Source organism: Esox lucius, chromosome 17 (genome assembly GCF_011004845.1).
Source record: "Esox lucius isolate fEsoLuc1 chromosome 17, fEsoLuc1.pri, whole genome shotgun sequence".
Lineage (NCBI taxonomy): Eukaryota > Metazoa > Chordata > Actinopteri > Esociformes > Esocidae > Esox > Esox lucius.
This window is the reverse complement of record NC_047585.1, coordinates 6,038,246-6,062,634: the sequence shown is the minus strand read 5'-3', so window position 1 is coordinate 6,062,634 and position 24,389 is coordinate 6,038,246. Positions and strand designations below refer to the sequence as shown.

The 24,389-nt window shown below is 41.0% G+C and overlaps 1 protein-coding gene across 3 annotated transcripts in view; it reads left to right on the top strand.

The window, feature by feature from the left end:
• mars1 (methionyl-tRNA synthetase 1) overlaps window positions 1-24,389 on the top strand; it is a 56,623-nt gene that overhangs the window by 11,782 nt on the left and 20,452 nt on the right. For 2 of the 3 annotated variants that reach the window (XM_020045119.2, XM_020045117.3), the window contains exons 3-13: window positions 53-131; window positions 1,357-1,488; window positions 1,726-1,801; window positions 2,066-2,256; window positions 9,481-9,593; window positions 11,335-11,451; window positions 11,593-11,796; window positions 21,633-21,834; window positions 21,946-22,020; window positions 23,356-23,526; window positions 23,618-23,713. In XM_020045119.2, coding sequence (XP_019900678.2) covers window positions 53-131; window positions 1,357-1,488; window positions 1,726-1,801; window positions 2,066-2,256; window positions 9,481-9,593; window positions 11,335-11,451; window positions 11,593-11,796; window positions 21,633-21,834; window positions 21,946-22,020; window positions 23,356-23,526; window positions 23,618-23,713 — 1,456 coding nt within the window. The remainder of the gene's footprint in view (window positions 1-52; window positions 132-1,356; window positions 1,489-1,725; window positions 1,802-2,065; window positions 2,257-9,480; window positions 9,594-11,334; window positions 11,452-11,592; window positions 11,797-21,632; window positions 21,835-21,945; window positions 22,021-23,355; window positions 23,527-23,617; window positions 23,714-24,389) is intronic. The other variant, XM_020045118.3, reaches the window with a different exon arrangement.

Below are 24,389 nucleotides of genomic sequence, written 5' to 3'. Positions count from 1 at the left end.
ATTCCTACATTCATTGACTGGTGCGGTCTTTAATCAACACATGTTTTCATAGGTATCTGGGTGAGGTGAGCGGACAGCCATCCAGTGATCTTAATAACCAGTGGCTTGAATGGGAGGCCTCTGAACTTCAGGTAATTTGGATTGTCTGTCTACATCAACAAAAGGCTGACTACCAATCAATGGATATCCAATGTCTAATTTCTGCCTTAAATGTTCAAAAATACTTAGTGTAGCAACAGCTGTTTTGCACATACTGTACCATACTGCTCATTCTAGGGTAATTCTTTAAGTATGACTGTTTTTCACAATGTGAAGTGTAAAGACATCAAAACTATGAAATAACACATAGTAATCAAAAAAGTGTTAAACTGATCAAAATACATTTCATATTGTGTATTCTTCAAAGTAGCCACCCTTTGCCTTGATGACAGCTTTGCAAACTCTTTGAATCCTCTCAGTAAAGCTTCATGAATTAATTACTTGGAATGGATTTAATTTAATAGGTCTCTTCTTAAAAGTTAATTACTGGAATTTATTTCCTTCTTAATTGCATTTGAGCAAATCAGTTGTGTTGTGACAAGCTACATTGATACAGAAGACAATCCTTTTGTCTGTACTCCATATTATGGAGAACTGCTCAAACAAGCAAAGAGGCAGCTTGTCATTAGTTTAAGAATTGAAGGTAAGTCAGTCTGCACAATGTCAAGGGCCTAGAACATTTCCTCAAGTGCAGTTGCAAGAACCATCAAGCACTATGATGAAACTGGTTCTCATTAGGACCACCACAGTAAAGGAAGACCCAGAATTACCTCTGGTCTAGAGGATAAGTTAATTACAGTTACCAGCCTCAGAAATTGGCAATTAACTGCACCTTAGATTGCAGCCTAAATCAATGCTTCACAGAGTTTAAGTTACCGACGCATCTCAACATCAGCTGATCAGATAATGCTGTGTGAATCAGGCCTTTATGGTCAAATTGCTTGCAATAGAAACCATGACTGAAGGACATCAATAATAAGAAGAGACTTGCTTAGGCCAAGAAAACACGAGAAGGGGACATTAGACCTGTGGTCTGTCCTTTGGTCTGATTATTCTAAATTTCAGAATTTTGGTTTCAAACTCTGCGTCTTTGTAAGACGCAGAGTGGGTGAACAGATCTATATGTGTGGTTCCCACCGTGAAGCATGGAAGAGGAGGTGTGATGGTGTGGGTGTGCTTTGCTAGTGACACTGTCTGTGAAGCTTTTGACTGGTCCTCTATATTATATGAATAGTAATTCCTATACATTAATGTATACAATTTTTATTATGGATAAGTGTTTGCTAAATTACAGACATTTTCATGTTTTCTCTTCAGCCCGCAGTGGCTCAGGCCCTCCACCTGGCAGTGCTGCAGGGGAAAGGATCGGAAGCCTCTAGTGCTCTACAGGGACAACTCAGTTACCTGGAACAGAGTCTGTGCAAGAAAACTACGCCATTCCTTACTGCTGTATGTGTACCCAACACACCTTCATAACTCACCACGCACCTTCACAACTTATCTTCGCAAAGACCTTCACCTCCACAAATTCATTATTTTTAACAGACACACACTCATCATAATACACTGCTTCAACTCCTCCGATTCCTTCAGCTTTGGGAACACCTTTAACTTTACAAATGTCTTCAAATCTGTCAGAAAATGCACAAATGTCAAAAATAAAGAGCACAATGACATTCATTTCAGGAAATCGTTTCTGTGGCAGACGTTGTTCTCTGGGCAGCTCTCTACCCCATCTTGTCAGACCACGGTTTGGTGTTAGGTGAGTGTTTTTAAATTAGGGTTGTGACCATTTACACATTAACGTTTAAGGGAACTGAGATTCCTGATGTTTCAAAAAATCCCCAAACCAAAAATATGCAAATATGTGAAATATTATTCTGTGTAATTTTAATGGAACTGATAAAATTCCTGTTTATGCGCTAAGGTTTGCCACAACCCTAGTTTACAATCCAGCATAGGTGTTGAATTGAACTTCAATGTATGACCGCGTGTGGCTTTCGTTCCCAACGGCCTTTAACTTTAGGTGACCAGGGAAAGGTGCAGAACTGGTTTGAGCGTGTTGGCATGCTGGCGGCCTGTGAGTCTGCAGCCCAGGAGGTACTGCAAGGGAAGGGACTGAAGTCTGAGGCTCTGAAGGCCTACATGCAGAAACAGCCTGCCCCGCCCCATAGCCAGGCTCAGAAGAGAGACAACCAGCCCTGCAACAGCCCTGAGGTAAGGGACAACAAAGTCAAGTGAGCATAAACCGATTTGAAATCCACACTGCACCATTTACCCATGTTTTTCAGTCCTAGTTTTCTTTACTCCTCTTACAAATGTTGCCAATTCCAAGTCTTTAATTACTTAACTCTCCAAAGCTGGTTCATGTCATGACTTTTCACGAAGAGTAACCGCTAAGGAACTATCAACATTCATGGACAGTCAAAATCCTGACTGGCAACGTTTCTAGCACGGACCATTCTCCTAATCTTCCCTACTTTTATCACTTGAACCGCCAAATGCCTACGACAATTGGCGTTTAGGTTTGTAATTAAAATAGAACTACCCTCCTCCTTCCAAAAACTATTTAGAGGCTATTTACCTGTTTTATTTTATTTTTATTTGACAGAGACACATGCCACTTGGCGTTGGTACCCAGGCAGCTGCTAATGGTAACCAGGTGCTAATCAGCCCCTCACTGAATGAATGATATCAATGGATGCATGGACAATACTCCCAGATAAAAGATTAGTGCCTTGGTTGAATTTGAATCAACTTACAAAATAAAACAATAAAACAAACGATAACTCTGCAAATGGTGTGGGGCAAGTGTAACGACTTGTCGTGGTGTAGTGTTGGAGGAACCAGACGCATGCATATATCGCGTTTGTGGGTTTTATTAAAACAACAAACAAACCAAACACGAACGGAAAACGAAACTAACTACTGACTGAATGAAATAAAAGTGTGCAACATGCGTCTTAATAATCAACATTCAACAGTACATTAAACAACACTCACCGATTAACAACCAGACAGCAACAATGATCCACAATGTGGGGAGCAGAGGGGAAACATATATACACATACAAATGATGACAATTGGGACCTGGTGTGGAAGATGGGAAACATGTGACAGTCCGGGATGTGTTCGTGAGATATGGGAACTTGAGAAATTATGGCACGGGCCAAGACGAACCCTAGCCCAAGACGAAATCTCGGACGGGCCAAGACGAACCCTAGCCCAAGGGAGGGGGGGCGGGGTAGCGCAGAACCCCCATCGGCACAAACCCGCCGATGGGGCGGAACAGCCGAGACTAACCAGGGCGGCGGAGCCGTCGGGACAGGCCGGGGAGGCAGAACCGGCGGAGGTTCGGTAGCCGGCGGAGGGTCAGGGGCCGGGAGAGCCGACGGAGGGTCGGTAGCCGGCGGAGGGTCAGGGGCCGGGAGAGCCGACGATGGGTCGGTAGCCGGCAGAGCCGACGGTGGGTCGGTAGCCGAAAGAACCGACGGTGGGTCGGTAGCCGGAAGAGCCGACGGTGGGTCGGTAGCCGGAAGAGCCGAAGGAGGGGCCGGGACAGGAGAGGGCGCCGGGGCGGCCGGGACAGGAGGGGGCGCCGGGGCGGCCGGGACAGGAGGGGGCGCCGGGGCGGCCGGGACAGGAGGGGGCGCCGGGGCGGCCGGGACAGGAGAGGGAGCGGTGGCGGCCAAAACCCGGCAAGCTCAGGCGGTGCAGGCCACTCCTCCTCGACCTCAGGCGGCAGAGGCCACTCCTCCATGTCCTCAGGCGGCAGAGGCCACTCCTCCACCTCCTCAGGCGGCAGAGGCCACTCCTCCACGGCCTCGGGAGGCTCGGGATGCCACACCTGGCACGTAGGAGGCGCTGGCTGCTACTCCACTGCAGCAGGGGGCGCTGGCTGCCGCTGCTGGCAGGTAGGAGCCGCTGGCTGCTGCTCCGATGCAGCAGGGGGCGCTGACTGCCGCTGCTGGCAGGTAGGGGGCGCTGGCTGCTGCTCCGATGCAGCAGGGGGCGATCAGCGCCGTGGCGCAGGGACAGGGGCAGCGGAAGGCCACGGAGCAGGAAGCGGTGCGTGCCTAATGGCCAGCCTACAGCCTGGCCAGCCTGCACGGGGTCGAGGAGGCACCGGACATAGAGGGGGCGCCGACGGGACTTCCCTCGGGCACCCACTCAGCCCCCCCCTAAAAATTTCCTGGGGGGACCTTTATTAAAACAACAAACAAACCAAACACGAACGGAAAACGAAACTAACTACTGACTAAATGAAATAAAAGTGCGCAACATGCGTCTTAATAATCAACATTCAACAGTACATTAAACAAAACTCACCGATTAACAACCAAACAATGACAGCAACAATGATCCACAATGTGGGGAGCAGAGGGGAAACATATACACATACAAATGATGACAATTGGGACCTGGTGTGGAAGATGGGAAACATGTGACAGTCCGGGATGTGTTCGTGAGATATGGGAACGTGAGAAATTATGGCACGGTGCTATAATATAGCAGCGTAAAGCCTTGGGGCTGAGACCGAGGGTCCAGTGACACTGTGGCCCTATCCGGGGGAGGCCCCAGATGGGGCCCAACAGGCAGGAAGTCAGAAGAGGACTAAAGGCAAATGCAGTTCCATAAGTTACCTAGTTCAAACCGTGGGGACAAGACAGATTGTTAGTAAGGCTTCAGATTGCTATGTTATAATACAAAGTACACATTGCCTCCGGATATTCTGGGCAAGGGTTGGGGATTAACTGGTTCACCATCACCCCCCTTTTGCTGCTGGCAAGCTTCAGTCAATTCATTATCAGTGTATTACGGTTAGAACAAGTAAAGCTATATCCACCAAAAAAAAAAATCCTGCTCGTATTCAGAGTTAGAACTAATATATAGCCTGTGTATTTTCCTTTCTCTCTCAAGCATTTTAATGAGTGAAACTAAGTATTCGACCCTCTGCAAAACGTGACTTAGTATTTGGTGGCAAATCCCTTGTTGGCAATCACAGAGGTCAGACATTTCTTCTAGTTGGCCACCAGGTTTGCACACATCTCAGGAGGCAACTCGGACCTTCAGCTCCCTCCACAGATTTTCTGTGGGATTAAGGTCTGGAGACTGGCTAGGCCACTCCAGGACCTTAATGTGCTTGTTCTTGAGCCACTCCTTTGTTGCCTTGGCTTGGTGTTTTGGGTCATTTTCATGCTGGAATACCCATCCACGACCCATTTTCAATGCCCTGGCTGAGGGAAGGAGGTTTTCACCCAAGATTTGAAGGTACATGGCCCCGTCCATCGTCCCTTTGATGTGGTGAAGTTGTCCTGTCCCCTTAGCAGAAAAACACCCCCTCAAAGCACAATGTTTCCACCTCCATGTTTGATGGTGGGGATGGTGTTCTTGGGGTCATAGGAAGCATTCCTCCTTCTCCAAACAAGGCGAGTTTAGTTGATGCCAAAGAGCTTGATTTTGGTCTCATCTGACCACAACACTTTCACCCAGTTCTCCTCTGAATCATTCAGATGGGCCTGTACATGTGCTTTCTTGAACAGGGGGACTTTGCAGGCACTGCTGGATTTCAGTCTTTCACGGCGTAGTGTGTTACCAATTGTTTTCTTGGTGGCTATGGTCCCAGCTGCTTTGAGATCATTGACAAGATCCTCCCGTGTAATTCTGGGCTGATTCCTCACCGTTCTCATGATCATTGCAACTCCACGAGGTGAGATCTTGCATGGAGCCCCAGACCGAGGGAGATTGACATTTCTTTTGTGTTTCTTCCATTTGCGAATAATCACACCAATTGTTGTCACCTTCTCACCAAGCTTCTTGGCAATGGTCTTGTAGCCCAATCTCAGCCTTGTGTAGGTCTACAATCTTGTCCCTGACATCCTTGGACAGCTCTTTGGTCTTGGCCATGGTGGAGAGTTTAGAATCTGACTGATTGATTGCTTCTGTGGGCAGGTGTGAAGCCAGAAATCTTTCTGATTGAGAGGGGATTAAATACTTATTTCACACATTAAAATGCAAATCAATGTATAAAATTTTCCTGGATATTTGTGTTTTTATTCTGTCTCTCACTGTTCAAATAAACCTACCATTAAAATTATAGACTGATCATTTCATTGTCAGTGGGCAAACATATACAAAATCAGCAGGAGATCAAATATTTTTTTTCCTCACTGTATCGTAATTAAAGCAATAAAGCATTGACACAATACCAATGCAGCAATAGAAAGACTAAAATCAAGTAAAAAACAATATTAATTAATGATTACAAAATAACTACATCCAGATGTAAGTAGATGGATGGCAGGGGTATAGTGCTGATTAATGTGCCCATTTCAGACAATGCTTTGGGTAGATGCCCTGGAATGAGTAAATCCAAACCTTATGAAGCAGTTCTGATATTAATACTTGTAAAGACTTGTTTTCTTCTATTTTCACTTCTGGTTAGATGCTAACCGCATTTTGTTATTCTGTACTTGTATTGTTCAATGACAATTGAATAGCTTAAAACAATGTTGACTTTTTGTGAGGTGATGAAAAAATACTTACAGAAGCACCGTAACTCTTGAGGGACGTTCATTTTAAGTACTAGTAATCAAGCATGTTTATTTATATAGCACACTTCATTTATAGAAGAAAATCAATGTTATTTACAAAGAAAACAAAATATAAAACAAATAAAACAGAGAATAAGAAAATCATAATAGAGTAAAAACTAATTAAAAACACATGAAGCTGTAAGGCTAAACAGTGTGGTTATGTTTATGCACTCGGTCATAGGTGCATGAAAAGAGAAGTGTTTTTTAACCTGGATTTACAGGTTTTATTAAAACCTCCTATAAAACGGTCTGAAAACCTCCCATCAAAAGGCCCGAAAACCTCCCATCAAAAGGCCTGAAAACCTCCCATCAAAAGGCCTGAAAACATCCCATCAGGAGGTCTGAAAACCTTTTCCCCCAGTGGAGTGAAGCACTCATTCATAGGGGCGTGAAAAGAGATTATTCCTCTGATAGCACCAGAACTTGCATTACATAGGAAGCTATAAAAGCAGTACGAATTGTTTTTAACCTGGATTTTAAAAAAGTATACGTTTGGTGCACATCTAAGATCTTCTGGTAGTTTATTCCAGTTGTGTGCAGCATGGGCGTCATGGGCGGCCAAGGCTCATTGATGCACGGGGGGGAGCAAAGGCTGGCCTGTGTGTTCCAATCCAACAGACGAGCTACTGTAGGTCAAATTTCTGAAAAAGTGAATGTTGGAACTGATATAAAGTTGTCAGAGCACACAGTGCATTGCAGCTTGATTAATCAGTCACTTTAAATGATGGCAGGTGTGTAATGACTTCTATTTAACATGAGTTTGAATTTGATTGGTTAATTCTGAACACAGTTGCATCCCCAGTTATAAGAGGGTGTGCACACTTATACAACCAGGTTATTGTAAGATTTTTATTTTTCCCTCTCAAAGATTTCTGTTTGTTTTTCAATTGAATTCTTCACATAATAGGTCACAATAATAATAATAAGTGGAAAAAGTTTTTCTTTTTTTTCTTTGTCTCATTCTTTTACATCACAAAAACCTGGCATTTTCACAGGGGTGTGTAGATTTTTATATCCACTGTATCATATCACAAGGTACTTGCCAATACCCACCCCTACTTTTAGATTAGTTGAGAATCTGAAGCGTCTGCAATTGTGGGTTCACTTACAGGCTCAAATTGGCCAGAAACAAACTTTCTTCTGAAACTTGTCAGTCAATTCTTGTTTTGAGAAATGTAGGCTATTCCATGGGAGATATTGCCAAGAAACTGAAAATCTCAACATGAAGAGTCGACCTTGGGATGCTGGCCTTCTAGGCAGAGTTTCAAAGTAAATGCCATATCTGAGACTGGCCAATGAAAAGAAAAGGTTTAGATGGGCGAAAGAACACAGGCACTGGATAGAGGAAAGACATTTTTAGTTTTAAGAGCAGAGTTTTTTTCCTTTGTGTTGTGTTATTGTATTGCCTGTTTCTTCTTCTTTTTTTTTTTTTAAAGGTACATAGCTGTTAACCATTCATCTCAAATACTTGTTGAATATGAGTTTTATTTGATATTGGAACTTTTTTAATGAGGGTACAGTCAGATATTTATGCGTATAGGCTCCATACCTCTTAAGCTGGGGGGATTTTGACCCAAGAGCCATATTGAGTCAAAAGTGGTCAATGCAATTCATAATTTTAATTTCATGACCTAATCAATCACCTTATTCTTAGATGGGAACAACAGTCACATGATCACCTTAGTCAAATTGATGAGGTCCTCCAAAAACAAGCAGCAACATTTTGTTTTTATTATCTATAATTCTTGCTTTCACTTTCTTTTTTTAAAGGAACTCAAAGAAAGATAAGCCTACAAAATGTCGGCTTGCCCAAGTAAAAATAGTAGTATACTTACACTGTATTCTTTTGGAATCACATTTATTGTGCTTTAATTACTATTTTAAAACAATGTAGTTTACTAAATGTATGTCTAAACTACATATACTAAATATTCAGTGTGTTAAAGTGGACACACTTATAATTGTGTATACTTATATGATTAGAAATAGGGTTTTAGTTGACTTGATATATACTCAGAATGTATTTAAAATATACTATATATACATAAGTACACTACACTTTTAAATAAGTAGGTCCATTTAAACGCACTGAAAAATCTAAATACTATTTAGTTTATTAAGTAGTATTAAGTAATATTAAGTAGTATTATATTTTAATTTTTTTACTTTAGGCTGCCTGCTGAGTGTAACTGTGGAAATTAGAATGAGGACAAAAGACAAGTGTTAAGAGGTCATTTGCATGTACAAAGGTCCAGGAGTTTCCAGAGCTGACTTGTGATGACTGGTTAAAATATTTTTATATCGCAACTTCTCCGTACTGGCCTTTTTTTCCTCATCATTACCCACATACAAAATTAGCTGTTCTCGTGGCTTGGGTATAGTCCCCTTACAGCAGAAAACTACTGTTGAAGTTCTGGGAATAGAAAGTCCCATCAGTTGATATATCTCTCAGCAAATTGGCAAAGAAATTACATTAGGAAAGAATTCAATACAGTTACAATGTATCCCAATTGGATAAGATCTGAAATCCATTCTATTTAAAAAGCTATACACCACGATGCTGTCCAAATTGGTGTACCTGGTGGGGTTCTCGGCTCTGTCTGGCAGGCTGTGAGTCTAAGGGGTGTTGATGGGGTGGGGGGTACCCAAGGTCATGTAAAAGGTGCTAATGCTTGTTTATAATGCTGTTTTCTGGAATAGTGTGATCCTGTAATATTTTTTGTTTGTGTTGAATAAAAAAACATTTAAAACATACAATGTTCTTTATGCTCCCAATGAGGGGTTCACTCTGTCACTCTTCTCAGCCTCACAGTTTGGACTGATGAGTGTATATTTTGTCTCCAGCAGGTTGCTGATGGGGATCGTGTGATGTCAGAAGAAGAGATCCTGTCTGCAACAGTCACCTGGGCTAAAGGATTGGCAGACAGACCCATGATTTCAGATAGACAACATCCCATGTTAGTATACCATACAACTGGTTTGAATCCCTTCGCTGACCAGGCGAAGACTCTGCTAATGTTAGCAAGGCACTTAACCCTAATTTGCTCCTCCAAGTCGCTCTGGAATATAGAGTCTGTTAAATGGTACTATAAGTAAATACAATAACATTTTAATAATCCATTGTACACAGCAATACTAAACAAGCTTATTTACCCTAAAAATATACCTATGCCTTATTTCTTGCTCTTTTGTTAGTCATATATATTTCTTTAGCCAGCTATGTCTTTGTAGTGCTTCACTGGTGTTCAACCTTCCCAAGTTCCCCAATATCACCCCACTCCTCTGAACGCTACACTGGCTTCCAGTTGAAGCTTGCAACAGCAAAGGGAACTGTCCCTCTCTACCTTCAGGCAAAGCTCATACCCGACGTCTCTACCTATGGTAGGGCAGCGCCAGCTAAAAGCTCTACACTTTCCTGGCACAACAATGGTGGAACTATAGCTTCCCCTTGAAACTATGACAGCTGAACAATAGCTTCCCTTCTAAGCTAGGATTTATTTTATTTGCCGGGCCATGTAAGCAGAGTGAGAGAGTGACTGACTGACTGGCAACCAATTGTTAAATAGCGTAGTGGTTAGAGATAAAGTCTGACACACAGGATCGAATCCGGCCAGAGACAAAATAAATGACGGCTAGTTGGCTACAAGCTTCATTGGCTACATATAATAAGCCAAAAGTAAAACAGGTGGTTATGTTGCGACATCATGAATCGCTTGAAGTGTTGGACTCATTGTCTTGAAACATGCTGCTCTCTCACTCAGGAAGAGCAGGTTAGAGTTAGGGCAATGAAACATGCTGCTCTCTCACTCAGGAAGAGCAGGTTAGAGTTAGGGCAATGAAACATGCTGCTCTCTCACTCAGGAAGAGCAGGTTAGAGTTAGGGCAATGAAACATGCTGCTCTCTCACTCAGGAAGAGCAGGTTAGAGTTAGGGCAATGAAACATGCTGCTCTCTCACTCAGGAAGAGCAGGTTAGAGTTAGGGCAATGAAACATGCTGCTCTCTCACTCAGGAAGAGCAGGTTAGAGTTAGGGCAATGAAACATGCTGCTCTCTCACTCAGGAAGAGCAGGTTAGAGTTAGGGCAATGAAACATTGCTCTCTCCCAACTAATGCACTTGACTGCACTTTGTGAAGAAATACATGAACTAATATGAAAAACTAACAACAACAGTATATTATGTTGATTGACAAACAATTATTATATACATTTTCCATCCACCAATGTTCTAATTAGTCTTTTAGTTTCAGTTCCTCTTCTGTCTATTTTTAAGTAAAATCATTATGCACATCGAAACTATTTGACATTCATTGTTTTCATTATTGGTACTCAATTGCTATCTAATAAAATGTGTTAAATGTAATTCTACCAATCAGGGAGAGCAGGGTCAAACTATCGCATCGTCTGGTTTTATTGCCCTCCTCCCATTAATGCGATTTGATATCACTTAGAAATAACGATTATCTACATGTTACTTAAATGTTCTGTCGCAAATAAAAACGCAAAATCAGGGTACCCCGATCAATTGTGGTACTTAACATATACACTTTATGCTATAAATGTCAACCTTTTTAAAAGTCAACCTTTTTTAACCCCTAGTCCAAACACGGATTGTTGGCTTGAGTTGTGAGCTTGAGCAGTAAGATGTAAATGTAAAATGTTAATAACATGTCTGGCTGGCTGTTTCTGCCCTTTCCAGTCTCCCTAAAGAGGGCAAGAGGAACATCCTAGTGACCAGCGCCTTGCCATATGTAAATAACGTCCCCCACCTGGGCAACATCATCGGCTGTGTTCTCAGCGCTGACGTCTACGCCAGGTAACACCAACGCTCTATTCACATCTCTCTCTCGTTCTCCACGGTCTTCAGACTGTCTGGAACGGGCTGTTGGTTTTAGGGTCAAATTAGGATTGTAAAGACAACGTCTCCCACTCGCTCCCTTTCACAACCCTCTGCCAGGTATGGTCGTCTGCGTGGCTGGAACGTGCTGTATGTGTGTGGGACAGACGAGTATGGCACGGCTACAGAGAACAAGGCCCGTGAGGAGGGCCTGACGCCACAGCAGATATGTGATAAGTATCACACCGTCCATGCCTCCATCTACCAGTGGTTCCAGGTCGACTTCGACTACTTTGGCCGCACCACCACGGAGAAACAAACCCAGTGAGTAGTTGTTTTCTGTGCCCGTGTTTGTTGTCAACACTGATAGAATTTGACAACTACTGTAAATGTTATTTAAACAATATTATTTAACCAAACTCCTAAAGGCACCATTTGGGTTCAATTGAAAGAGAATCTTTGGTTAAAACCTAAGCAGATTTATTTTCACTTGTGTCAGTTTCATGTATAAATAGCCAACTTCAAATTCTTTAGGTGTGTGAGCTAAAATCTTCAAAAACCCATTTGTTTGCATTAAACGCTCAGTACGCACATCATACACTGATTTATAAAAAGTTGTTTTTATTACTAACCAAAGCAAAAGTACTGGTGTTGGATTACAATTTAAATGGATGGGATAGGAGGGCCACAGGTTTCCAAACCCATCAACCATCCCTTTAATTACCTATCATCAGATTGTTAAATAGGGAAGCAATTGATTAACAACAGTAACTAAGCACATATAAAAGACGTGCAGTCGATGCCTATTCAGCAGTTGTAGGTTTAAATCGCTACACACATACAGCCACTTTTGTGAGGAGCAAAACATGCCAAAGACAATGTAATTACAATGGTCTCTATGGAAGACATTTTTAGTCTTTCTGTCATTACCAAAGCTTTTGTTGGCAGCGACTGAGGTCTCTTGTCGGAGATGGACTCTTTAATACATTCTGTAGTTGTACATGTCTGCCTGACGAATGTTTTCTCTGGATATGGTCTAATAGGCATGTCAACAGTTTTGAATTAAACATTCAAGAGTTATAAGTCCCGTTATGGCTAATGTCTAGTTAGACAGCTGTTCTTTTTTGAATTACATTTTCTGTTTGTAAATGTTTACTATTTTCCACATTATATAGTGAATACATCTTAACTATGAAATAACACAGATTAACACAGATGTAGTAACTAAAATAGTGGTGATGGCCATTCGAGGCTTCATTTACCGTTATTCTAGCTGCAGGATATTATGCTAGCAGTGCTAACTCAGGTTTTCTTTTTTAAATAAAAGCCATCATTGAAATATATCTGGTAATGTAGTTAACAATCTAGTCTACATTTTATGTCCATTCCAATGTTATTCTTGTCTATTCTTTTTCACAGACTAGATTGTTAACTATATTGCCTTATACATTTCATTGATGGCTTTTATTGTGATAAAGAAAATCTGAGTGCTGCCAGCATAATACCCTGCTGCTAAAATAACACTAATGAAGCCTCGAATGGCCATCACTACAAAAAAGTGTTAGACAGATCAAAATACATTTAATATTAGATTCTTCAAAGTAGCCACCCTTCGCCTTGATGACAGCTTTGCACACTGTTCGCATTGTCTCAACCACCTATCTGACAGGGCCTGTGAGCATTGTTCCCTCAAATTCTTTGGGTTACTGAGAACATGTCTGATCTCCTGAGCAGAAACTTTTGTCCAAATTCTGTGCAACTTCCAGCACATGATTCCAGTGAGCACTGTGGCTGTACCCACTTTAAGTTACAGTTTCTTAAATAAATGTCTTGAGTCTGAAGTTCTATCATGGGACATTCAAAATATGTCTGCCTACGTATGACTGCACTCTGAGTAATCAGCTGCCAACTTCATATAAAATAATAATAACATCAAAACATAAGTTTCAGATTTCCACCACAAGTTTCAGACAGTAGCCAGTAGGCTATTGTAGTTATTTCAGCATAGTTTACACCTATAGGTGTGACTTACAAATCCTATGTCATTTTCATATAGAAAATTGTAGTGTTAAATAAGGCTGTGTTTTGCACTGTTATCCCGATTCAATTCGTTTTGTTTCACAAGATCCTGATTTGATTCAAATTAGAGTTTGATTTTATTTGGTTATATTTATAAATAGAATACCAATATATATTATCAGAAAGATTCTCTCAGAATGAAGGCAATGAACTTCACAGGGAACCCTCTAGCTTGTATTACATGGGAGATTACTAAGCATTCATTTTAAACATGGAAGACTAGACCCAAAACATTTAATTGAATTGCCTTTTATTAACCAAATATAACTAACCAAAATATATTGATGATGATTTTTTTCCCCCTACAGAATATCAGTAATTAAAATAAAAAGTACCTAATTTATATACTACTGTAATGTGCGAGTGTGCAGTGGAGACAAACAGGCACCAGGAGCACAATGTTGAATACTTAGGTTTGTATATAATCAAAAAGGAGCACACATATATGGCTTGAAAAGAAACACATATACAAATAATTTGCGCTGTACATGAGTTCTGCAAGTGACAATGTTATTAAACTCCTTCAAATTAACTATGAAATTGAGCAAGTCAATTGTCACAATACTTTTTTTGAACAAAACCACTGTCAGTGTCTTCCAATTAATGAATGTGTATCAAAATCAATAATTATATGCATTAATTACTGCAAACTGACCATTATTTATCAGTTATAAACATATATTTATAATTCTGCCTGGCTTGATCTATTTTTTTCTGCGAATGTAAAGAGCTGTTGTTCAGAGCACTTAGCTGGAGGACCAAATTGATGTTGGAGAAGTTTGACAAACTGTTCGAATGAAATGAATAGTTGAACGAGTCACTAAAAAGTAGTTTAAAAAGAATGAATTATTCGAACTGCACATAACTAGTGACAGTGGTGCTACCAAGATTGCTGTCTGCTGCTCGATGAACCTTTCATGGATATCCAGCACACTTCCGCTGGGTCACCACATCAATCAGAAGGTTGTGTACACCCATGTCTAGCTACTTGTGCTTCTCTTTATACACTTGAATGGCCGTAGTGCTACCGTGAAAAATGGTTGCAATGTGCTTCACTTGCACAAGCAAGCATGCAATTTCTGGAGGTTTGAGGGCAGCCTGGGAGGCTACATTTGTGTTAATGTGAAACGTTAAACAGCTCTGTCAGTGACACAACACATTCTATTAGCAGCATTGTACGTCACGTTGACTGGATCGTCCAAACAAAAATCTAATCTTTTTTACACAGACCTGTTCAGAAGAGTCACAACAGCCTAATCCTGTTTTTCTGAGCCAGACAAGTGGATGGAAAAATCATGTTTATTTAGTTTTAATAACGCTACATTTAAACAATTGCAACCAAGTTTCTAATTTACTTTTCCCCTATGAGAGGCATTTTCATACATTTTATACAGATGGGTGAAAAGTTAAAGGAAAAATAAACATAAAGTGTCTCAGTTTAGTGTTGGGCCACCATGATGCGCCAGAACAGCTTTAGTGTGCCTTGGCAGAGTGTCTGGAACTCTACTGTAGGGATGAATCACCATTCTTCCAAAAGATATTCTCTCATTTGGTGTTTTGATCATGGTGGTGGATCACACCAGTCCAAAATCTCCCATGAAAATTATTTTGAAGGACATAGCTTATGACTTCCTCATTTTTATACTAATCAAGTCATTCAGTGACCACTAGTGTCCTGTAGATGGGGGAATTGTGATACTGGAAGAGACACAATAATGAACACTCCTTCATCCAAAAACCGGGTTAACTGGGCCTGCTCAATATTGGACATGCCACAAAGCATGATAGGATGTTACTTTCTTAATTGTATCATGTAGTACACCTGTATGGAAGCATCTGCATTTGTTCTGTTCCTTCACAATTTTTGGTAAATTTTTTTCATTTGTCACCTGTCTGTACATTATATAAGTAAATAACATTTGTACAGGTTAAAACAAACTCACAAACATTAACATGAGAAAAAAAAAATCCTATCATATACAGTGGGGAGAACACGTATTTGATATACTGCCGATTTTGCAGGTTTTCACACTTACAAAGCATGTAGAGGTCTGTAATTTTTATAATTTTTTAGTAATGAATTAGCATTTTATTGCATGACATAAAAGCAGAAAAGCAGAACTTCATATTTGGTACAGAAACCTTTGTTTGCCATTACAGAGATCATACGTTTCCTGTAGTTCAGGTTTGCAAACACTGCAGCAGGGATTTTGTCCCACTCCTCCATACAGACCTTCTCCAGATCCTTCAGGTTTCGGGGCTGTCGCTGGGCAAAACGGACTTTCAGCTCCCTCCAAAGATTTTCTATTGGGTTCAGGTCTGGAGACTGGCTAGGCCACTCCAGGACCTTGAGATGCTTCTTACGGAGCCACTCCTTAGTTGCCCTGGCTGTGTATATCAGGTCGTTGTCATGCTGGAAGACCCAGCCAAGACCCATCTTCAATGCTCATACCGAGGGGAGGAGGTTGTTGGCCAAGATCTCGCCCCATGCATCTTCCCCTCAATACGGTGCAGTCGTCCTATCCCCTTTGCAGAAAAGAATGATGTTTCCACCTCCATGCTTCACAGTTGGGATGGTGTTCCTGGGGTTGTACTCATCCTTCTTCTTCCTCCAAACACGGTGAGTGGAGTTTAGACCAAAAAGCTCTATTTTTGTCTCATCAGATCACATGACCTTCTCCCATTCCTCCTCTGGATCATCCAGATGGTCATTGGCAACTTCAGACGGGCCTGGACATTCGCTGGCTTGAGCAGGGGGACCTTGCGTGCACTGCAGGATTGTAATCCATGACAGCATAGTGTGTTACTAATGGTTTTCTTTGAGACTGTGGTCCCAGCTCTCTTCAGGTCATTGACCAGGTCCTGCTGTGTAGTTCTGGGCTGATCCCTCACCTTCCTCATGATCATTAATGCGCATTAATGAGGTGAGATCTTGCATGGAGCCACAGACCAAGGGAGATTGACCATCATCTTGAACTTCTTCCATTTTCTAATAATTGCGCCAACAGTTGTTGCCTTCTCACCAAGCTGCTTGCCAATTGTCCTGTAGCCCATCCCAGGCTTGTGCAGGTCTACAATTTTATCCCTGATGTCCTTACACAGCTCTCTGGTATTGGCCATTGTGGAGAGGTTGGAGTCTGTTTGATTGAGTGTGGAGACAGGTGTCTTTTATACAGGTAATGTGTTCAAACAGATGCAGTTAATACAGATAATGAGTGGAGAACAGGAGGTCTTGTTAAAGAAAAACTAACAGGTCTGTGAGAGCCGGAATTCTTACTGGTTGGTAGGTGATCAAATACTTATGTCATGCAATAAAATGCAAATTAATTATTTAAAAATCATACAATGTGATTTTCTGGATTTTTGTTTTAGATTATGTCTCTCACAGTTGAAGTATATCTATGATTTAAAAATTACAGACCTCTACATGCTTTTTAAGTGGGAAAACCTGCAAAATCGGCAGTGTATCAAATACTTGTTCTCCCCTATGTAACAGTAAATGTTCCTTAATAGTAAATTAGATGGACCTACTTGAGATAATACATAATTGTTTATCTCGAGGAGTACTACTTAATGTGTTTTTCTTAAAAAGGGATTTGATGTTAGCCTTCAAATAGCTGCATGTGGTTTTTTTTTACATTTAAGAACACTAAAAACCTTTGTGCTATTGCTCTACCCAGACTGGCTCTGTCTTTTAATTTACCCAAAGAGTTTTGCCCATATCTACCTTTGAATTTTCATTTGGTGCTCAGTAACTAGCCAGGGAGTAGAGATTAAACTGATATTCTTATTTAACTGTTGCAAAATTATGTCTTCCCAAGCTGGCAAGAAGAATCATTTTCTTCTAATGCGGTGTACGTGTTTGACTTGTGCATATCCTTCTTTGATTGCCAAAATAATATTGGGGTAGAAATTGCCATTGTGCCTCAGGATAGACCATTTCTCTTAATTACATTACCACCATCATTTTTGCATTGTCAGTTATCTCCTGTGCACATCAACTAAAATGTAACTAAATTGTAATATTATTGGCGATTCTAAGTATGTATATCAATCCTGTTACCATTATGTCAACCCTGTTACCATTAAAAAGGTAACAGGATTGACGATTTAGGCATAAACTTGCAGTTGCTAGCCGTGTGATGAAGCTAATGACACTGCATAGGCAGCACTGATGAAATTTAACATTTAAGTTATTTACTATATGACTTAAGGGTAATTAACATGAAGTATGTACCTCTCTATCAAACATCAGAAAATCTTTTTAAAAATAACTAATTGGAGACAATTACTACCTATCAGGCTATGCTGTTCCAAAGAGGCATTTGATAGAAAAGTAGTAACACAGTTAAATATTCATTTTTAATACATTATTCATGGTCTTGAAATACACAGCTCTGGAAAAAATTAAGAGACCACTCCTATTTTTTCTTAAATCAGCATCTCTACATGTATGGCAGCCATTCCATTGCAGTGTCTGTTAAATTCCAACACAGGCATACCTCATTTTACTTAATGAGGTACTGATTAGGTGATTACCTGAACCAAATCTAATTGAATGAGGAAAAGTATAAAACCACTTCTGTGGTCATCACTATCCTCTTGCAATAGGACCAGCTGGATGCCTAAAACAGTGCTAGTAATACCTCAAAGGTAATTTAAATTAAAAACAAAAAACTATTCAGCATGACCAAAAGAGTTGAAAAGAAAAGCTTTGAATGAGGAAAAGAAGGGTTAAATTCTGGCTTTACTGGCAGAAGGATACAGTGAGCGTCATGTTGCTTCCATCCTGAAAATTTCAAAAACAGCGATTCATAAGAACAAGGTCAAGCAACAGACATTGGGGACAACAAAGCTACAGAATGGCAGTGGGAGAAAACGTCAACTCATTCAAATGTCACTCAACAACTGTAGGATAACATCAATTGACCTACAAAAAGAATGGCAAACAGCAGCTGGGGTGTAAAGTGCACTGCGAGGACGGTTCGAAACAGGCTCCTAGGGGCAGGGCTGAAGTCGTGCAAAATGAGAAGCAAAGAAGAGCCAGGCTGAAGTTTGCAAAAGATCATAAGGATTGGACCGTAGAGGAATGACTTTTTTCTGAGTCAAAATTTCATCTTTGCCCAACACCTGGTCATCTAATGGTTAGATGGAGACCCAGAGAGGCCTACAAGCCACAGTGTCTCGAACCCACTATGAAATTTGAGGATCGGTAATGATCTGGGGATGCTTCAGCAAGGCTGGAATCGGGCAGATTTGTGAAGGACGGATGAATCAAGCCAAGTACAAGGTTATCCTGGAAGAACACCTGCTTCCTTCTGCTCTGACAATGTTCCCCAACTCTGAGAATTGGTTTTACCAGCAGGACAATGCTCCATGCCACACAACCAGGTCAGTAAAGGTGTGGATGGAGGACCACCAGATCAAGACCCTGTCATGGCCAGCCCAATCTCCAGACCTGAACCCCATTGAAAACCTCTGGAATTTGATCAAGAGGAAGATGGATGGTCACAAGCCATCAAACAAAGCCGAGCTACTTTAATTTTTGTACCAGGAGTGGCATAAAGTCAACCAACAGCAAAGTGACAGACTGATGGAGAGTATGCCAAGACGCATGAAAGATGTGATTAAAAATCAGGGTTATTCCACCAAATATTGATTTATAAAAAAGATTAGTATAATAAAAGATTAGTATATTGTTGTTGAACAATGAATATACATTTGTTTTCTTCTTTGAGTTCTGAAAACAATGCACCTTTTTTGGGATATTTTGATACAAATAAATAATTTAAATCACAATATTTTATTTGGAATTAGGGAGTAATGTTGTCAATAGTTTATAGAATAAAACCAAATTGTTCATTTTACTCAAACATACCTATGAATAGTAAAACCAGAGAAACTGATCATTTTGCAGTGGTCTCTTTTTTTCCAGAGCTGTATATTTAAAAATGGAAAAAGAGTTTCACTTTTCCTTAAATAATTTTTTTATAATTAAAATCACTTTGTTTTTCACATTATTGACTTTTAGAAGCTGGGCAAAAATCCCAGGGGACCAGTCAAAATGCATATTTTTAAGATTTTAAGTGGTTTTCATCTGTAATGATGGCAATAAATGATTAATATTCATTGGTGTTTCTCCTCTTGGTCTTTCATTCAAAATATTCTCAAAAATATAACCTTTAATTGAAGTAAAAGTATTTAAAAACCAGAAATGGAACCAGTCAAGCCTAGTTAAGCCGACCCGCAATTAAAAGGGATTGCCCTAACTGGATTCAAACCCCTTTCTCCCACATGAGAGGCTGCACCTTTAACCACTACGCCACAGGGCTATCAATTTGCTAGACACTATTGAGCATTGTGTTAAACTGATTAAAAATTTTTATTAAGTTTACCGCCACCAGAAATAGTATCTATGAAATGTATTTGCCACTGGCCATTTTAACAGTTTATTAGCCAGTAACAGGCTTACTAATATCTACTAACTTACTACTTGGAATAGTCATAACAATTTAGCAGTTGCTAGCGAAACTGAAGATGAACTTTTCCCTACCTAAGCTATTTCATTTCATGGCACAAAAACATTTGTTTTTCTTTCATTCGTGAATGACATTGATACAGTAACTATCAAGAGAGGTGATAACTGACTTTTTCGTTAAGTCAAAAGACGAGAGAATCGTGGAAACCCCTGCTCTTTTACCCTATATTACCCCCAAAAGCATTCACGGATGCATACTTCAAAAATCCACCAGAAATAGTCTCAATACTGTAAACAGTTTTAGTTTTGGCTTACAATAACATAGATACTGAAGTTTTTGTATATCCGGAACAAATCCTATGCTATTTAACAAGGGGTAGTTAGTCAGTCACTCACTCAGTCAGTAAGAGACATTTGCTCTTCTTGGCTGGCTCTTACGCGGTCCAGCAAAAGATTTCCCATAGTCATCACCAATTAATACAGTGATGTGCGACGAAAGGTTTTTGAGCTGCATAAAACAGGAAATGGCAATAAGAAGATAGGTCAGTGGTTGAAAATGCAATAATTATGTAGTTTAATGCAACTGGAAATGTTAACTATCAGCCTGGGAGAGGACGTGTGTTTATATTGACCCCACGCATAGTGAAAAGGATAGTTTAAGTGGCCAAAGAATCTCCAAAGATCACAGCTGGAGAACTGCAGATGTTATTTTGATCTTGGGGTCAGACAGTCTCCACAACTATGATCAGACTCTACCTACATAACCACACATTGTTTCGGAGGGTTGCCATAAAAAAAAAACCTTGGCTGTCATCAAACAACAAACTTAAGCATCTAGTTTGCCAAATGTTACTGGAACTTTCAATGGGACCAAATTCTTTGGTCAGATGAGACTAAAAGCTTTTTGGAAACCAACACCAGAGGTGTGTTTGGCGTAGGAAGAAAGATACAGATCATCCTCATCTCCATTGGGACAACTTGGACCAGAAGATATTAAATCAAAACCTGACTGTCTCTGCCTGGAAGCTTAACCCCTTATGTTATGTTATGTTTGAATACTTCGAAAGAAGATTTGTTTGCATCTAGGTTTTTTTGATCTGCATGAAACTTGATATCCTTAACATTGTTTTTATGAAAATATGAAACGAATGGCAACCAAATTGAACAGTTTCAAGGGCCTCTAAAAAAAAAGTGATATCTTAATGTTAGGGTCAAAATGACCCGGTGGTGGAGAATAGATGAAAATGCTTGTTGAAAATCCTGCTGAGTTTAGATATAGAGTGGAAACTGTCTCACCACACTTCAACACACACATACACACAAACATGCACACATACACAAACACAGTGTTACAGTGCTTCTTTAACAGTTCATATGAGATGAAGAATTGTCACATGTTAGAGACATTCGACCCACTGAGACCCTTTCAATGTCTAATATCACACAAATTAAAAGTTAAATCACCCCTTTCCTTTCACAAACACAAGCTATTATTATCTATGTTATTACCTGGAGGAGCTGCGTGGCTGCACACATTTTACAAGGGACATTAACTGTGTGGTGGGTGACTTCACTCCCTTACCCTCTCTGCTCCCTCTGTCAGGATAGCCCAGAACATCTTCTGGCGTCTCCACGAGCGAGGCTTCCTGTTGGAAGACACGGTGGAACAGCTGCGCTGCGAGATGTGCCAACGTTTCCTAGCCGACCGTTTCGTCGAGGGCACCTGTCCCTTCTGTGCCTACCCCGAGGCCCGAGGAGACCAGTGTGACAAGTGTGGCAAGCTCATCAACGCTGTAGAGCTACAGGTGAGAGGGGGACCCTCTGCAGGACATCCACAACTACCATCAAACATTAGCTTGTTTCTTTTTTGTTGTGAATGGCATGAAGGCCAAATTCTGAATGTATTCTCTCTCCAGGAGCCTAAATGTAAGGTTTGCAATCAGACTCCTGTGGTTCGCTCCTCAAAACACCTCTTCTTGGACTTGCCAAAGGTATGCTCACACACTCCCAGTTGCTGTCACAGTTTACACCATGCTAGTAAGTCAGTGATAACATATACAGTTGGATCCGGAAATATTTGGACACTGACACAAGTTTTGTTATTTTGGCTATTTACCAAAATATATTCAAGTTGCAGTTAAAAAAATTATATGGGCTTAAATTGCAGTTTCTCCGCTTTAATTTGATGGTATTCACATCCAAATTATAGGAACGGTTTAGTATGTAGTATTTAATATGTAGCCCCCTCTTTTTCAAGGGACCAAAAGTATTTGGACAATTGACTCAAAAGCTGTTTCATGGACAGGTGTGGGCTATTCTTTTATTTCTTCATCAATTAAGCAGGTAAAAGATTCCAGATGTGGCATTCACATTTGGAAGCTGTGGGTGTGAATCGATAACATGCGGTCAAAGGAGCTCTCAATGCAAGTGAAACAGGCCATTCTTAGGCTGCAAAAAAAAAATATCCATCAGAGAGATCTGAGCTCTGTTACACAAAAAGGGCTGGACATCCATGGAAGACAACAGTAGTGAATGATCATAGGATCCTTTTCATGGTAAAGAAAAACCCATTAACTACATCCAGCCAAGTGAAGAACACTCTCCAGGAGGTAGGCATATTATTATCCAAGTCTACCATAATGAGAAGACTTCATGAGAGCAAATACAGAGAGTTCACCACAAGGTGCAAACCATTTATAAGCCTCAAGAATAGAAAGGCCAAGTTAGACAAGTTAAAAAAGCCAGCCCAGTTCTGGAACACCATTTTTGGGCAGATGAAACTAAGATCAACCTGTACCAGAATGAAGGGAAGAAAAAAGTATGGTGAAGCCTTGGAACGCCTCATGATCCGAAGCATACTACATCATCTGTAAAACACAGTGTTTGCAGTGTGATGGCATGGGCATGCATGGCTTCCAATGGTACTGGGTCACTAGTGTTTATTGATGATGTGACAGAAGACAGAATCAGCCAGATGAATTCTTAAGTGTATAGTGATATATTGCCTGCTCAGATTCAGCCAAATTGAGTGACATTGATTGGACAGCGCATTACTTTACAGATAGACAAAGACTAAGTAAATGATACACATCGCTATTCGAATAGGACAACATGCCGCATTTTCACACCACTTTACACATCAACCCACAAAACCCGCCCTAAATCCTAGTCCGGGGCTTGGCACAAAGTGAGAGCCGGGCTACTCGGCCGTGGCCAAATGGCCCTGGCCCATGAATGTGGAAACCGAAAAATTTCTGGACTTTAAGGCAAAACTCGGCATAGATGTGTTTTTAAAGACCTCTCACATTCCCTGTCTGTCTGGGCAGCTGGAGGCGCCGTTGGAGCAGTGGCTGGAGAAGTCAATGGGGTCTGGAGACTGGACGGCCAACGCCAAACAGATCACCCGTTCCTGGCTGAGGGACGGACTCAAACCCCGCTGCATCACCCGAGATCTCAAGTGGGGAACCCCTGTGCCTCACCCAGACTTCTCTGACAAGGTATCTGGCCACCTTCTCTCAACCTCTCTCTGCTCACTCTCATTCCAATACACTCTAACAGAAGTCTACTTTGGCTTAACTTCTTCTGTAGGTGTTCTATGTGTGGTTTGATGCTCCTATTGGGTACCTGTCCATCACTGCCAACTACACTGACCAATGGGAGAAGTGGTGGAAGAACCCAGAGCAGGTATGCCCAGCCAGTCCTTACAATGTTTATGTCATTTTTGCCTTCTGTTATGTTGTACTTTTCAGGCATTGGTCACTGTTCCGTTTTCTTTCCCGGTGCAGCACTAATGACACTTTTCCACTGCATGTTACCGGCTCGACTCATGGTCACAGACTCTGTTTGAAAAAGAGTGAAAAGCTAGAATAGAATTATCACCCTGCAGTATAAAAGAAGACGTAACTCCAATGTTCTGTTAGATTTATGTGTATACACTTAACAACTCAACACTAACACATTTAAAACAACCTACATAACCTCAATAATACCACGCTGATTGACTCGAGTAGCCTACTGTACACAAGGCCGTGTTTATACCGGTAGGAGCCTACTGTACACAAGGCAGTGTTTATAACGGTAGTAGCCTACTGTACACAAGGCAGTGTTTATACCGGTAGTAGCCTACTGTACACAAGGCAGTGTTTATAGCGGTAGTAGCCTACTGTACACAAGGCAGCGTTTATAGTGGTAGTAGCCTACTGTACACAAGGCAGCGTTTATAGCGGTAGTAGCCTACTGTAAACAAGGCAGCGTTTATACCTGTAGTAGCCTACTGTACACAAGGCAGCGTTTATAGCGGTAGTAGCCTACTGTAAACAAGGCAACGTTTATAGCGGTAGTAGCCTACTGTAAACAAGGC